This window comes from Acinonyx jubatus, chromosome C2, assembly GCF_027475565.1.
Source record: "Acinonyx jubatus isolate Ajub_Pintada_27869175 chromosome C2, VMU_Ajub_asm_v1.0, whole genome shotgun sequence".
Classification (NCBI taxonomy): domain Eukaryota; kingdom Metazoa; phylum Chordata; class Mammalia; order Carnivora; family Felidae; genus Acinonyx; species Acinonyx jubatus.
This window is the reverse complement of record NC_069384.1, coordinates 94,309,490-94,325,015: the sequence shown is the minus strand read 5'-3', so window position 1 is coordinate 94,325,015 and position 15,526 is coordinate 94,309,490. Positions and strand designations below refer to the sequence as shown.

At 38.2% G+C, this 15,526-nt stretch overlaps 1 protein-coding gene across 1 annotated transcript in view; it reads left to right on the top strand.

The window, feature by feature from the left end:
- The first annotated feature begins 1,293 nt into the window (after window positions 1-1,293).
- The window catches only part of PRKCI (protein kinase C iota), a 70,360-nt gene continuing 56,127 nt past the window's right edge, over window positions 1,294-15,526 (top strand). The window contains exon 1 of the mRNA XM_015088551.3: window positions 1,294-1,598. Within this exon, the coding sequence (XP_014944037.1) occupies window positions 1,498-1,598 (101 nt within the window). The 5' untranslated portion in view covers window positions 1,294-1,497. The remainder of the gene's footprint in view (window positions 1,599-15,526) is intronic.

Below are 15,526 nucleotides of genomic sequence, written 5' to 3'. Positions count from 1 at the left end.
AGAATAAAGGATAAAAAACATGATTATATTATCTTGATAGAAAAAAGGCATAAACAAACCCCAACACTCTTTTTTTTTTTTTAAGATTTTATTTTTAAGCAATGTCTACACCCAACTTGGGGATTGAAATTACAACCATGAGATCCAGAGCCGAATGCTCCAGGACTGAGCTGTCCAGGCACCCCCCGATAGGAATTTTTATTAAGAGTTTATAATCCAAGTTTGTAGCAGTTGAAGGACATCATGCCAGACTAAGTGTCACACCAACTCTGATGAGTTAATCCTCCAACCCTATTTTATCATAGTAAAGAAAGGTATTACTTTGATTATTCCAACCTTTTCAGCATGTATTGGTACTGGGACTTATTCAGGAGCTGGATTCATGCTACCTGTAATTGCAATATGTGACAGAGCCAAGGACGGGTTCTTTATATTGTAAACTTCGGTGAGCCAGTGTTTATAGAAAATAAATGCCGGTGGATGGATTGGATAATTATTGTGAACCTGTTCCATGCAATGGCAATATACAAGGGATATTGGGGGCTGCAAAGGAAGAAACGTCGGTCTTCCATCATACCTTCTAGATGAGTTGCCTCCTTTATTACTTTCATTATTACATTTGTTACATATGTTATTAAATTCTTTCCCTAAAAGAGCCTGTGCTGAGCCTGTAACCAATGTTCCCCAAAAAGGCACTGTATGATTGAGATGATATATGTAATTGGAAGGGAAAATTCATCAGAGAACGAAGTGTAGATCGTGACGATGCCCAATCATTTCCAGTGACCTCAGATAACCAAGCTCGATTCAGGGTTTCCAAGCCGAATACTCCCGATGGCGTACAAGCTGGTGACACAGTCGGCTAAAAGGGGAGGATGGTTTCCTACACAGAGATCCCCCAGTCCCAGAATCCCACCGGGACTCCAAGTCCCAGAAACCCGCAGGGCAAATCTACCCCAGTCCCTAGTCGGCTGACCGCGGACGCGACCAAGTTAGGAAACCGGGGTGAGATGCCGTAGTCTTTGTCACCTACTCTTTTTCCTGTAGGAATAGGGCTTTTTTACGGAGAACTTTGGCATTTCCTCAGTCACAGCTTCCACAAAAGTCCCCCTCCCGGCCTATCTGATGTGATAGGCAGCGTCTCCCATCCTCTCTCTCCCTTTTCCTAGCCCCTGTAAGAATGGTTCAGCCGGGCGTTGAGGCTCCTTGAGTTGGATCGATGGTTGCGCCCGCCCTCCCCCGGAATGTGGGCCTTTGGAGCAAGCGAGGTGGGAGGGACCCAAGCGGGGAGGCGTGCTGGGCCCGAGCGGCGGGAGGAGCCGCGCGGTTCCGGCTGCCCCGGCACGGCGACCCTTGGGTCCGCGCCGCGGGCGGAGTGGACAGGTAGGCAAGCGGCAGCCGCAGCTCTGGGTGAAGCTCGGGTAGCAGAGTGCCCCACGGCACCCGGCGCGCACCCCGCACCCTTGGCCTCCGGCGTTCAGGCGGGGGAGTAAGGAGATGCCGACCCAGAGGGACAGCAGTACCATGGCTCACCCGATCGCAGGCGGCGGCAGCGGAGATCATTCTCACCAGGTCCGGGTTAAAGCCTACTATCGCGGGTGAGTCTCCCAGAGTAGGCGTGGGAGTGGGAGGGGAGAGGAAAGGCCCGCTCGACTTGGACTGGAGGAGGGGAGGGTGAGGGGCTGGAGATATTGTGGGCGGATTGGTCTGGGCGGGCGACTCTGGGGACTCGGGGTGGGTGACCAAGTGATCCGGAGAGGAGCAAGGGGCGCTAGGTTGGGGCACCCCACGGTGTGTTGCAGGGCGCCCGGGAGTCGCGCTGCTGTTGGTCCAGATTAGGGTCCCAGGGAGGAGCCTTGGAATAGAGTAGGTCCACCTGGTGGGTTCGAGAGAGACTCGCCTGCTAAGAGATTTACAAGGACTTTACGTCATTAAGTCTGAATGTGTTCGGGGCTGAGAGTTGATTCCGAGTGATGCCTCAGTTAACTGAGTTTGCTATAGGTTTAAAAGACAGGACTACTTTAGTTTGCTGGCCCTTTTGGTTGTCAGAAGGCCTAAAGGCTCTGGTTCTCAAAGTCAGGTTTACCTTCATCGTCTTAAGTTCAAGAAGTGTATCTGGATGCCTGTGTATTAGACATAGGAATTATTACTGAAGAGTAAAGGTGATGGCTTTTCAGGGATGTGCATTAGGTACGTATATCCTTTGAGATTAGGTTATGTATGTGTAAATTAAAAATTTGTGAACGCTTCTTTGTCAGTGTTTCTTCAAGGACCATTTGATAGGGTGAGATACTGCAAAGAGAGAAGAGGAGGAACCGAATTTTAAAGTCTATGGTTTTTAATCGTATTTTTACGTAAGTTCTAACTCCGGTGCTTACCAGAAATAATCCAGTCCTAATATCGTTGTATTAAATCATATTCTATAATCAGTGCCCTGAAGTATTCCCCTTCCCTTGAATTAAGTCGTGGTTTGGAATTTGAGAGAATTCTATTTAGGAGCATTGGAAAGGTGAAATGTTAGTGTGGGCATGAAGATTTGAAACTAAGGGTTAACAAAACCTGATGGCTTGGGCCTGTCTTACTGCTTGTTCAAGTAGAAGTAAATTGCTTTAAAAAAACCTCAAGCACTAGGAGGTTAAAACTGCAATGCATACTTTTACATTCCAGAGAGGATCAGTGAAGATAGCAAACTTTCAAAATGCCTCTCTTGTTTTGATTTCAAAGGAAATAGAAGCCCTAAAACGTCTTATTGATTCGATATAACAACTTACTGGTTTGCCTGCTGCCATGCAGCCTCTGACCTCTTGTTAGCTTGACTGTCTTCACTGGTAGTTTACAAGAATTATTTAGGAAAGTATCAGTGTTTTTGCTTTTAAATTGATCACAGAGGTCTTCATTTTAAAACAATACCAAGAAGTGTGTGTAAGTGTGTGTATGTTTTTTTAAAAAGTTTGTAGTGGTCATGAGAGCTGTTTTGACTTGAGTATGGTCAGCTATGAACTTTGCACTGTAGGGGAGAAAAGCTTTGCTTCCTTTACCTTACCTTTAATTTGATAGATGAGATAGTTCACTTTCCATGTTATAATGTCGACGGACAGCCCATGAGTTGTTAGGTACAGAGAATAAAATACGTGGTATGTGTTTCTTTTTTTTAAAGGTGTCTGATTATTGACAGTTAAAAAAGTTAAAAATCAGCATACTCACATGGTGGGAATGTGCACACTTTGTAGATGTATAAATTAAGTTCCATCCCATCCTTCCAACTTTCAGAGGTATACTGTTGACAGTTTATTTCTGTTCTACTGGAGGTTGTCTTTATTACTTTAAAAGTTATACTTCTATTTCGTGATTCAACTTTAGATAGACCTATTGATTCCTTTCTCTGAAGGATAAGACATTGGGTGAATACTACCTTTTGCTTGCCCTTCTCCTGATTGGTACTTCTCAATTTTTAATTGTTAAACTATTATTTTTAGTTTTCTGGTTTACCTTTATGACTCTGACAATACAAACTTCTTGTCTTATTAAATTTAGATAGTTCCCAATGATTCCAACTATGCAGAAGAAGAAATTAGTGCTTCTTCCTTTTTTATTGGTTTGACAAATCTAAATAGGCCTAGTTAGTAAATTAAAATCATTGTAAACTCCTTTGGAAAGAAATCAAAGTCTGCTGTATTTTAGGAATCTAAGTGTCATTTTTTCTTGGCTTATTGCTACAACTGTTTTTATAAAAGAGAGTAAGGACATATAACCCTTTTAGTGCCTAAAAATTTCCCAAGACATTCAAGTTAACGTTTCGTTTTTTTTTTTTTTTAACCTATGAATTTTTGCTAAGGAATGAAAGAAAAGCCCTTGCCCATTAGTGCTTCTTATTCACTGAACGCTTTCTAATAGTGCCTTCATTTCAAGCCTTATTTAAAGACAACATCGGCATTCTCTAAATTGTACCAATTTCTGTCCCCTGAAATTAAATCTGTTAAGATTATATGTTTATTAACAATAGTCTAAACTGGTGGTTATGATATTACATAGTCAGCTGCTCATTACTACAGATGAAACTAAAATGAGTCACCAGTGAGGATAGCTAATAAACAAGTTGGCTAACTAGAACACCTACCTGCTTTTTAAGTAGAAAACCCTTCCTTTATATCAAGAAATGTAAGGACAATCTGCATTTGAAAACGTTTCTTTTCCTTCAGATCTTGTGAAAGGCCATTATCAGAAAGCTTTCTCCTTATCCCCTTCTAACAGTATTTCTTTCCAGTGAACGTTGAATTTTGGAATAGCCAGAATTTTTTAGTGAATATATTGCCTTCTTTCAGAGATGTGTGTGGTGTTGTCATTCAGTTAAATTTGTTCTTAGTGCAAATGTGATGTCTCCCTAGATATAACAGACATTTAATTGGATTTTTTCTAGTTTTTAAGCAGGAGATTAATAGCATTAAGACACTGATTGTATTGGAGACCACCTAAGAGTGGCTCTGTGACGGCCCGTACACCCTTTTTTCCTTGACACGGGAGCTTGTCAGTGAGTAGCTTTCCTTCAATCATTAGCTAGTAGTGTTAGGAGGAAGAGAAACAGGTTTTGTTGGTTAGTGATAGATTGCTATTTTATGGGCTTATCCTTATATTAAAGTTACTTGATATTATGGGATAGAGTTTAACAAGGAAATGTCTGGACTCCTCATTTCTTTACATCACAAATGTGTGGGAAATTTTGCAAAAAGGTTGTGAAAATGCTTTTTAAACCACTGCCATTGTACAGTTACAATAATCTAGAGGATTCTTTCTGTGAACATCTGCAAATAGAAAGAGATTAACTACTTGTATATTTGGAATGTATAGCTGGTTCAGTGAAGAAGTATGCAGGATTTTTCTGTGAACAAGTCTTGGCAAGACTTGTTTTTAAAAGTATTGCAAAATAATTTTAGCAATATAAAGTATATCACTATAATGTTCTAAGGAAATACAAATAGTCTCTTGAGTTGGAAGTTGGGGGAATGTTAGTTACGGGTCCTGGAGCTTCTGGCCTGGCACTGAACCACAGGACAACTGATCCATAGTTTTATCAGAGAAAGAGAAAGGACTTGGTGGCCTGGTGCCAGAAACCAAAACAGCCCTCTCAGAAATTTGAATCAGGTAACAAAGAGATAAATTGCTTGTTAGCAGTGAACACTGGAACTGAAGAGTGAAGGGAGAGGTTCGGGAGGCCAAGACTGACCATGTACAAATGGCAGGTCTGAGAAAGCAGAGGAGAAGGAAGCAGTTCCCCGTAGAAAAATTCTTCCTGGAGGTCCATGAAAGCTTTCTAATACAACTCCCAACCCTCTTGTTAAGGTAACTTGAGTGTTTGTTGTTTTATGGTTGCAATGAGCATCATTAAAATCTGAATTTTTAAAATTCCATTCTTGCTTAGGATTTCACGTATTACCTAAAGTGTATTTAAAGTCACTTTAATAAATATTGTTGGACACCTACTGCCTACTATAAGGCAGGCACGTGGTACTAGGGTGGGCACAGAGGATGTAAAGGTGGATACTACACGGCTCTGCCCTTGAAGGACCGTGAGACTTATAGGAGGAAAGATCTAGAAGAGCTAATAAAGGAGTGTGTATGTGTTTATGTGTAAGGTATTTGCAGGGTTGGCTATTGGGGAGGTGTTTGGGGTAAGAAAGGTAAACCTTCCTAGAGGATGAACTGTTTGAGGCTTTTAAAGGATAAATAGGTTTGTCTAGTGGATGAAGATGTTGGGGAAGGGGGCATTCCAGGCATTGCACCACTGTGTGATATATTTGGGGAATTCAGATCAGTTTAGTTGTTAGTGCCATAGTCCTTCCTTATTAGGACATGAAGTGTGAAGCTGGCACTGATAAGAAGTGAGGCTAAGAAGAAGACTCACAGGCGCTACTCATGAAATTCTTGAATATCATACTTTGGGCTTTGGACTTTTTCTCATTGGCGAGGGTTTTAAGTCAGAGAGATATACATACTGAGATTCTCATTTTAGAAAAGTCAGATTTAGAACCAGTATGGACTATGAATTAGCAATGGATGAAGACTGATTTGGAGGCTTTGGAAGTAGTCCTGGTGAGAGATTCAGAGGAGGAGAAGAGGATCTGGATTGAATGGCAATTTTAGGGGGTAGAATCCATATGAATTACAGATCAATTGCCTGTGGGGAAGAGAGAGGGAATCTGACAACTCTTAGGTTTCTTATTTGAGAGAGACTAGGGAATATAGAAGGAAGAGATTAGTGAGAGGAGGTAACTCATTTCCTGGAACAAGTAACTGAATTTTTGGTTCATCATGCTTTGGGGACATCCAGGTGGAAATGGCCAGCATTAACTGAACAGTCATTTATTGTGTGCCTGCTGTGTGTCCTAAGCCCTGTACGTGACAGCTAACCTACATAGGAATGTAGCTGAGAATGATGATTGAAACAAAAATGCCACCAGTTACCAAATGCAGATGACAAAGACAAGGCACTAAAACTAAATTTTAAAGATACAGACGTACCTAAAATGGAAAGTTTCCCTTGTAGCTTCTCACCCCCACTTCCTAATGGTAGCCATTGTTAACAGTTTGGGATATTCTACGTTATATTAATATATCTATAGGTATAGATATGGATACACACATACCCTTTTATTTTTCAAGTAAACAGGTTCATATTTCTACACACATTTCTGCAACTTGATTTTTTTCATTCATGATCATCTTTCCATGTTAGGATAGACAGGGATAAATACATATGTAGAGAGTGATCCGCTTACTTTTTATAATTGATGTATAGTGTTTTATAGTATTGGTACACCATAATTTAATCTTTTTTTTTGTTTGTTTAACGTTTATTCATTTTTGAGAGACAGAGAGAGAGCATGAGTGGGGAAGGGGCAGAGAGAGGGAGACACAGAATCCGAAGCAGGCTCCAGGCTGTGAGCTGTCAACACAGAGCCCAGTGCGGGGGAACTCACGAATTGCAAGAACATGACCCAAGCTGAAGTCGGACGCTCAGCCAACTGAGCCACCCAGGTGCCCCCATAATTTAATCTTTTTTCCTGATTGATAAGCACAAAAAGTTGCTTTCATTAAATCACTATTTCAAATTATGCTAAGGTGACATCCTCATATTTAATATATATTTTTGCAAACATGGTCCAAAATTTGCCTGTTTTAAAACTTGACCCTGTCCTCCAAACACTTATCAATTTACATTCCCAACAACAGTTTACAATGAAGTGTTTTCCTTTTGTTCCCATTGCGCATTACTGGTCTTTAAAAATTTTCCCAATAGGATAGGCAACAAATGTTAACTTTTTTTTACGACTATCTTTTTATACATTACTGATCATTTTTATTTCCTCTGTGGGTTGTTTATTCATATCTTTTGCCCAGTTGTCCTCCTGGATTCTTTCTCTTTTTTTCATACATTTATTTGAAGGGACATTGGCATGTTGTCTGTTACAAAAGGTGCCAGCATTTCTCTAACCTGTTGCTTGTCTGGAGTTTTTCATTTTTATTTAATCAAATCTGTCTTTTTAAAAATTTCTTTATGGCTTCTGGGTTCTCTTAGGTAAATGTACTTCTCATTTAAAAATACTCTATTTTTATGTCTGTTATGCAGCTTTTCAAGTGGTTATCAATAAATCTGATATTTGGGGGTTTTACTTATTTGTGGTGTATTGATAGAACTTAATTTCTTAAAAAATGTATTCTAATACTGCTATTGAATACGTTCTTTTGCCACTGATTTGAAGGACAACTTTTTTCTATACTAAATTTCTCAGATGAACATAAGTACTTTCTATTCTGTTTCATTGATTTTTGAGGAGGAATGTGTTTTTGCATTGGTTTAATTATTGTGGTTAATTTTGATATATGTTATGGAAAGGTCATTTCATTAATTTTCTATTTCCAGATTTTCTTGGCTATTCTTATACATTTATTTTGTCTTCCAGATCAGTTTTTGAAGGTTTTTGTAGGTTTCAAAAAAAAAATCTTATTATTTTGATTTGGAATTGCATTGAATTTACAAGTTAATGTGAGAACTGATAGTTTTATAATACTGAGCTTGGCCTTGTAAGTATGTGGCATAATACCTATTTATTGATTTTTTTTTCGTATTTTTCAGTAAGGTGCCTGTCCCTTAGATCTTGCACATTTCCCATTAAATTTATTCTTAAATGCTTTATAATTTTGTTGCTTTTGTGAATGGGACTTTTATTCTCATAGCCTTATTTTATACCATCTATTTTTGAATATTTAAGTGGAACTGGTCACCTTATTCTAATAGTGTCTTAGTTAACTATCTTAGAATTTCTAGCTAGATAATATCATCTGCAAATAACAGTTGTGCCTCTTGTTTACTATATATCTCACTTCTTTTTCTCGTTTTTTTTTTTTTAAGTTTATTCTTGGAAGAGAGCGAGCATGCGCACGAGCAAGAAGGGGGTAGAGAGAGAATCCTAGGCAGGCTCCATGATCAGTGCAGAGCCCCAATGTGGGGCCCGATCTCACAACCGACTGAGAGATCATGACCTGAGCTGAGATCAAGAGTCAGACGCTTAATCGACTCAGCCACCCAGGCACCCCCTTTTCTTATCTTAACCATTGCCTGGGTTTTCCAGTGTTGAATTTTAACAGTGAACTTTTATCTTAAAATATTATCAATAATTAGAAAAATTTCACAGATTATCTTCAAAGATACCCAGTCTCCTTTCATCTCTTTGCTGTATGCTAAAGAGCATAGAAAGTAACTCTGAGAATGTACCCAGTTGTGCCAAGAACTGTGATAAGTGTTTTGCCCTTATTTGTATTCATAACAATATTCAGAGGCGGGTATCATTATCTGCATCATATCGATGGTAACGCTGAGGCTTAGTAAGCCACCATACAAAGCTGAGTCTTACCCTTCAGAAAAATTTCTCTTTCTCCTTTTACTATATTGATGGGGCTTTTAAAAATCACTTTTTTGCTTTATTGTCAAATTCATATCTCACAGTTCTTTTTGAGCCAATTTTCTGTCTTCTTGATCATTAAAAAATAGAACTTGCTTTATGCCTGTCAATGAATAACAATTACTTTGAGGAATGATACTGTGATTTATATGAAGTCTCTTTCCCCAGAACCTTCAGCCTAGTGATTTTACCATCCATGGATAATTCTGCCTAAATTTCTTATATCAGTGATTACAAATAAAACTTTTTTCTGTTTATACTACATTTAATTTTGGAGAAAAGCTTATTTTGAGATAGCAGAAGGATTGAACTGGTGGTTCTTTTTTCAGGTTTATTTTTAAGAGCAATTAGTCCTAAGGAAAAACTTTAGATTCTATATTTTAGAACATAGGAACATGATGAATGCTTAAAGCAGTTTGTCTCCTGAGGTCCAGTAGCAAAATTAAAACTGCCTTTTTTTTTTCTTTTTAAAAAATTCAGCTAAAACTATATCTAAATTTTCCATTTTGGGAATCTTTGTGGTGAAGCAGAATATATTCTGTCAAAGACCAGTGGTAAGATAATGTATGCTACCACTGAAGTTAAAACCAGAGAAAAAAAAAATCTTTCATGCATAATTTGTTTTATACCTTTAGAATGTAATATCTTTATTTTGCAGCTCATTTTTAGCTTTAGTGCTATAATAAGAATCTGGTGTTTGTGGAGGGTATGAACATGGTGCTTTCTCAATTACTTAGAGAAGTGTTTACATAAAACTCCCTTAAATGTTTTAGTTCCTGGAACTTAAGGAGTGGTCATTGATAAAGCATAACTCCTTCCCCGGGTCTCCTTAGGATGTTTGTACTTATGTTTTTTTAATGATTATACAGATGTTTTAAAAAATATTTGTATGTTCTGATAAATGTTTTTTAGTTCTTGAAAAATAAGATTTCTTAAAAATCCGTATTGTATACAGACATGCTTATGTATGTGTTAGTTGTAACTCCATGTGGACCTTAATAAGAAAGTCATATTTTGATGATGCCAGATATTAATTTTTTTTCCCTTGCATTCAAAAAAGATGTCATCCTTGTACTTTGCCAGAGAACTTCTATGGAAACCTTTCCTTCTCTTCTGACTTAATTCTAAAATATAATCTCCCAATCCTTATATCCCTTATACTAGTAAACTTGAAGGTATTTTGAGAGAAAAATTGTTGTAAGGTAAGGATGTTAGAAGAAGGAACTATTTTATATTTTTAAAATAAAATTTTAAAATATTTGAAACAATTTTATTTATAAAAAGTCATTTTAAATTGTTTTACATTTTAGGGGTGTGTTGATGGCTCAGTCAGTTAAGCATCTGACTTTTGGTCTTGACTCAGATCATGATCTCATGGTTTGTGAGCTCGAGCTCCATGTCAGGTTCTGGGCTGACGGCGTGGAACCTCCTTGGGATTCTCTTTCTCTTTCTGCCCCTCCCCTCCCCTGCTTGCTTACAGGTGTTCTCTCTCTCTCTCTCTCTCTCTTAAAATAAATAAACTTCAAAAAATTGTTTCATATTTTATTTTTTTATTAGAAAGCAAATTTTATAATAAAATCATACCTTTATATGGTAGAGAAATTAACAATAATCTATACCATTCAGAAAGGTCTAAGTCAGAGTACATCTTTCCATCTGTAGTCTCTCCTCAATTCCCAGTTCTACCACCTAGAGTTAACTACTTTAAAAATTTTGTTTTGTTTTATTATATCTGTTGATAGATATGAAATAAGAGGAATTTAGTACTACTTGCCATGTCTCGTGCCTATTTTTAGTTCTTCTAATAGTTATGTTTGTAAGTTAAGTAATGTGCCTTCTTCTGCTTTTGTTTTTAATTGTGGCTAAAAAGAATTAAATTTATCATCTTATACAGTTCAGTAGTGTTAACTATGTTCACATTGCCATGCAACCAATCTCCAGAACTTTTTCATTTTGCAAAATTGAAACTGTACCTTTTGAACGATTCCCCATTTCCTCCTCCCTCCAACCTCTGGCAACCACTGCTCCAATTAAGTGGAGTCATACAGTATTTGTCTTTTTGTGACTGGCCCATTTCACTTAGCATAATGTCTTCAAAGGTTCATCCGTGTGTCAGAATTTTCTTACTTTTAAAGGCTGAATAATATTCCTTCGTGTTTATATATCACATTTTATTCATTTGTTCCTCTGTCAGTAGACCCTTGGGTTGCTTCCATCATTTGGCTATTGTGAGTAATGCTAGTCCGAACATGGGTGTACAAATATCCGTTGGAGTCCCTACTTTCAGTTCTCTTGGATATATACCTGGAAGTGAAATTACTGGACCATATGGAAATTCTATTTTGAAGTTTTTGAGGAACCTCCATACTGTTTTCTATAGCTGCTGAACTATTTTACATTCCCACCAACAGTGCACAAGGCTTATTTCTCCACATCCTTGTCAACACTTGATATTCTCTGTTTTTTTGTTTTTGTATTTTTTTTTAAAGTAGGCTCCATGACCAACGTGAGGCTCGAATTCACAACCTGAGATCCAGTCAGATGCTCCACCAGCTGAGCCACCCTGGCGCCCCTGGTTTTGTTTTTGTTTTTTTGATAGTAGTTATACTAATGGGTGTGAGGTGATATTTCATTATGGTTTTGATTTGCATCTCCCTGATGATCAGTGATGTTGAACATCTTTTTTTATTTTTATTTTTTTTTAATTTTTTAACGTTTATTCACTTTTGAGAGACAGGGACAGAGCGCAAGCCAGGGAGGGGCAGAGAGAGGGGGAGACACAGGACCCAAAGCCAGCTCCAGGCCCTGAGCTGTCAGCACAGAGCCCGACACGGGGCTTGAGCCCACAAACTATGAGATCATGACCTGAGCCAAAGTTGAATGCTTAATCAACTGAGCCACCCAGGCACCCTGAACATCTTTTCATAGGCTTGTTAGCCATTTGTATATCCTTTTTGGAGAAATGTCGGTTCAAGTCCTTTGCCCATCTTTTATTTGGAATATTTGTTTTGTTTTGTTTCTTGTTCCCTGCTATTATTTTTAAATTATTGGTTTTAGATAGAGTATTGATTCTCCACTAGGAAAGAAACATTTTGAATTTACACTTTTACTTTCTCTACATCTTGATTTTTCTTAGTAATTTTTATATTATAAAGGTTTATAACATTATTCTATTCTTTAACTTACAAATTTTTCTTTAAAGAAATGAATGCTTATGTAAGTGTTAAGCACTTGAAGAGCTAAGTAGTATGATTAGATGCTTAGACAAGGAAAAGTAATCTTGTGTCAATAAAACTTTTCTCTTTTAAAGGTTCCTCATAACTGTGTTGTTTGGGGCTAGTATGTTTTCTCAGTCACTTTCACCCATCTGTTCTCAGTCATCTGCGATTTTTCTTATGCTTTCTGGTCTGCTGCTGGTGACTTTTTTGTTTTCTAAGACTTTGATAATTTGTCATTTCACTTATCTATTGTTTCAACGGGCCCTTCACATGAAAGGATATAGATATGTGTTCCCTCTGCCATAATGCACCAGAAGCCTCTGAGTGTTGCTTTTAGAAAGTTAGATGACTTTTTATCTCTCTAATCAGGCTTCGCTTCTATTTAAAGTATTATGTGAATATATAGCGTTTTTTACATTTACTGAACACAAAGGATCCAACATGTGACAACTCCATTCACTCAGCCTAGATTAATTGAATGTCCACTCTGAGCCAGACACGGCTTCAGTTGTTGGTGATATAGCAGTGAGCAAAACTAAGTGCCTGCTTTCATGGATTTTACATTTAGTCAAGGGAGATAGACTAAAATATGTATAATTTACATATGCTGGCAAAGTATTTTCTCTGAAGAATAAAAAATTTAACTAGTGGGCTCCTGGGTGGCTCAGTCAGTTAAGCCTCCAACTTTGGCTCAGGTCATGATCTCAGGGTTCGTGAGTTTGAGCCCCGCATCAGGCTCTGTGCTGACAGCTCAGAGCCTGGAGCCTGCTTCTGATTCTGTGTCTCCCTCTCTCTCTCTGCCTGTTACCCACTTGTGCTCTTCTCTCAAAAATAAATAAACATTAAAAACAAAATTTAACCAGCTTCATGTACTAAAGTAGAGTAATTTATTTTATTTAAAAAGGGTTTATTTATTTGGTGAGCATGAGAGTGGAGGGGGGCAGGGAAAGAGGACACAGAGAATCCCAAGCAGGCTCCGCCCTATCAGTGCAGAGCCTGATGTGGGGCTCGAACTCATGAACGGGGAGCTCATGACCCAAGCTGAAATCAAGAGTCAGATGCTTAAGTGACTGAGTCACCCAGGCACCCCAGAGTATACTAATTTAATATCCTCATCAGGGATTTCATTTTTCATCAGCCAGTCTTTTAAAAGTGAGATTATGTAACCATTATGTTCTTGTCAAAAAACCATCTAGGAATAGCTGTGCATTGGGTAGATGCTACTGTGGAAAGTGGTGTCTCGTGTGCAGGAGATTTACTCAGGTCGATGGCTACTGAAGGGAAGACAAGGGAAGGAAGTAGGCTTAGATAGGAGGAAATCAGGATGCCCTAAAGTCTCAGCAGAACCCTCAGTTGACCCTCCCAGGAGTTCTGAAGATGAGTTGATACTTCAGAGCTTTCCTGAGTTGTCTACGACCTTTATACCCCCACATGGAATCAGTCATTCACTGTGGGCTGCTCCAGGAGGTGGGTGTGACCATAGGTGAGATTCAGATCTCTGAAGGAGACTGACTGTCAGCTGGGGATTATCTACTGGTAACATGTCCAGCAGCTGGTATAATAAATGCTCCATTGCTAATGGGGGATTTTAGGGTGGGATGGGGAGGGGGAAAGTCAGATCATAGCATCCACCACAGGTGTCATTAGGATTTGGTTTGAATTCTTCTATTTTTTAACTGTGAGAGACTGGCAAATATTCCTTTGTGTTTTGATTTTTAAATCTGTAAAATAGGTTAGTATGTCCAGTTTGACAGTTCTTGTGAAGATTATATAGATAAAGTTTATTTTTTTAATTTTTTTTAACATTTATTTATTTTTGAGACAGAGAGAGACAGAACATGAACAGGGAAGCGGCAGAGAGAGAGGGAGACACAGAATCTGAAATGGGCTCCAGGCTCTGAGCTGTCAGCACAGAGCCCGACGCGGGGCTTGAACTCACAGACTGTGAGATCATGACCTGAGCCGAAGTTGGACGCTTAACCGTCTGAGCCACCCAGGCGCCCCTGATAAAGTTTGTTTAAAAACCCAGAGCACACTCAGTTTTCTATAAATGTTTATAGGCAAAGGAAATAAACAGTGATATTTCCTTGTCAAAAGTACATTTTCTGGAAGATGGATTTCTCTTAGTATTTCTTCTACATCCAATTAAGAAATGTTTGAATCCTTCTTATATTTTTTAAAAAGTATTTTGTAAACTGTATATATGTTGTATACACACATATAATATGCATACATATATACACACAAATTTAAAGAACTGTTATAGGAAAGTGTAGGTCGTAATAAGAGAATTTTTTTATTACTTTCAAAAAAATGCTTTAAGGTTCTTCCAAATTGTAGCTGTCTACTACCATGACAATTGGATTTCTAATTTTTAGGTATTAAATTATTTTTTATTAATACTTGTTTATTTACTCTCGAGTTAGTTAATATGCAGTGTAGTCTCAAGCCCTTATTATGTTAATAGTACTGTGACTCTATGAAACAGTCTGAGGATTTTTGTCTCCCGGTTGTATACAATTTAGTTGAGGATGTGTTATCAGTGTATGAGTTAAATAACAAAAGATGAAACATAAGATACATGTTGGACAGGTTTAAAAGTATGGACCATTGGGCTTATGTGGTTAAAAACTGTTTAATGGAAGTTGATGTTGAAGTGCCTATTAGAGAATTGATCCTCACCTCCCTCTATAAACTGGGAGGGCCTTGAACCTCCCTCTAAATACTGGGCCAAGTATTAAAACTTGGATCATCAAGGTCTTATGTGTGGGAGTTACGAGTAAACCAGATGAGTGCAGTAGAGTATTTGTATTGGGAATGGTGGGTTCAAGTTGAGAATGGGAATTAGAACCAGATCATCAAAAGGTAGAATTACAGGTTTAGGAGACCTCTACATAGAGATAGTAGTTAAAACATTGAATATGAATTAAGTTTCAGAGAGAAAGAAAGAATGACAGAAGATGAATGTGAGAGAGAATGTAAAGAGTACCTTGTGATTGAAGACCAAAGGAAACTTAAGCGTTCATTCAGTATAGCAGACGGAGAGCCAGGGAAGCTTACTGTTATGAAAGCCAAGGCAAGAAGTTCTCAGAGGCAGGGATACAAAGCTGTGAGATGCTTAGAAAGATTATCAAGAAAAGGGCAATCCATTTTGAGGCTCTGCTCTTTGCTTACCTTTAATAGCCCATAAAGACCAGTTTTAAACTTTTTTTTTTTTTTTGCGCAGATGACTAAAATTTGAAATTCCTTATTTCCTACTCTGTGTTCTGTGTTGCAGCTACCCATTTCTGTTCACAGTTCCTTCCTTTCTTGAACAGGTATTTCTTAAGCATCCATTCTGTGCCAGGCACT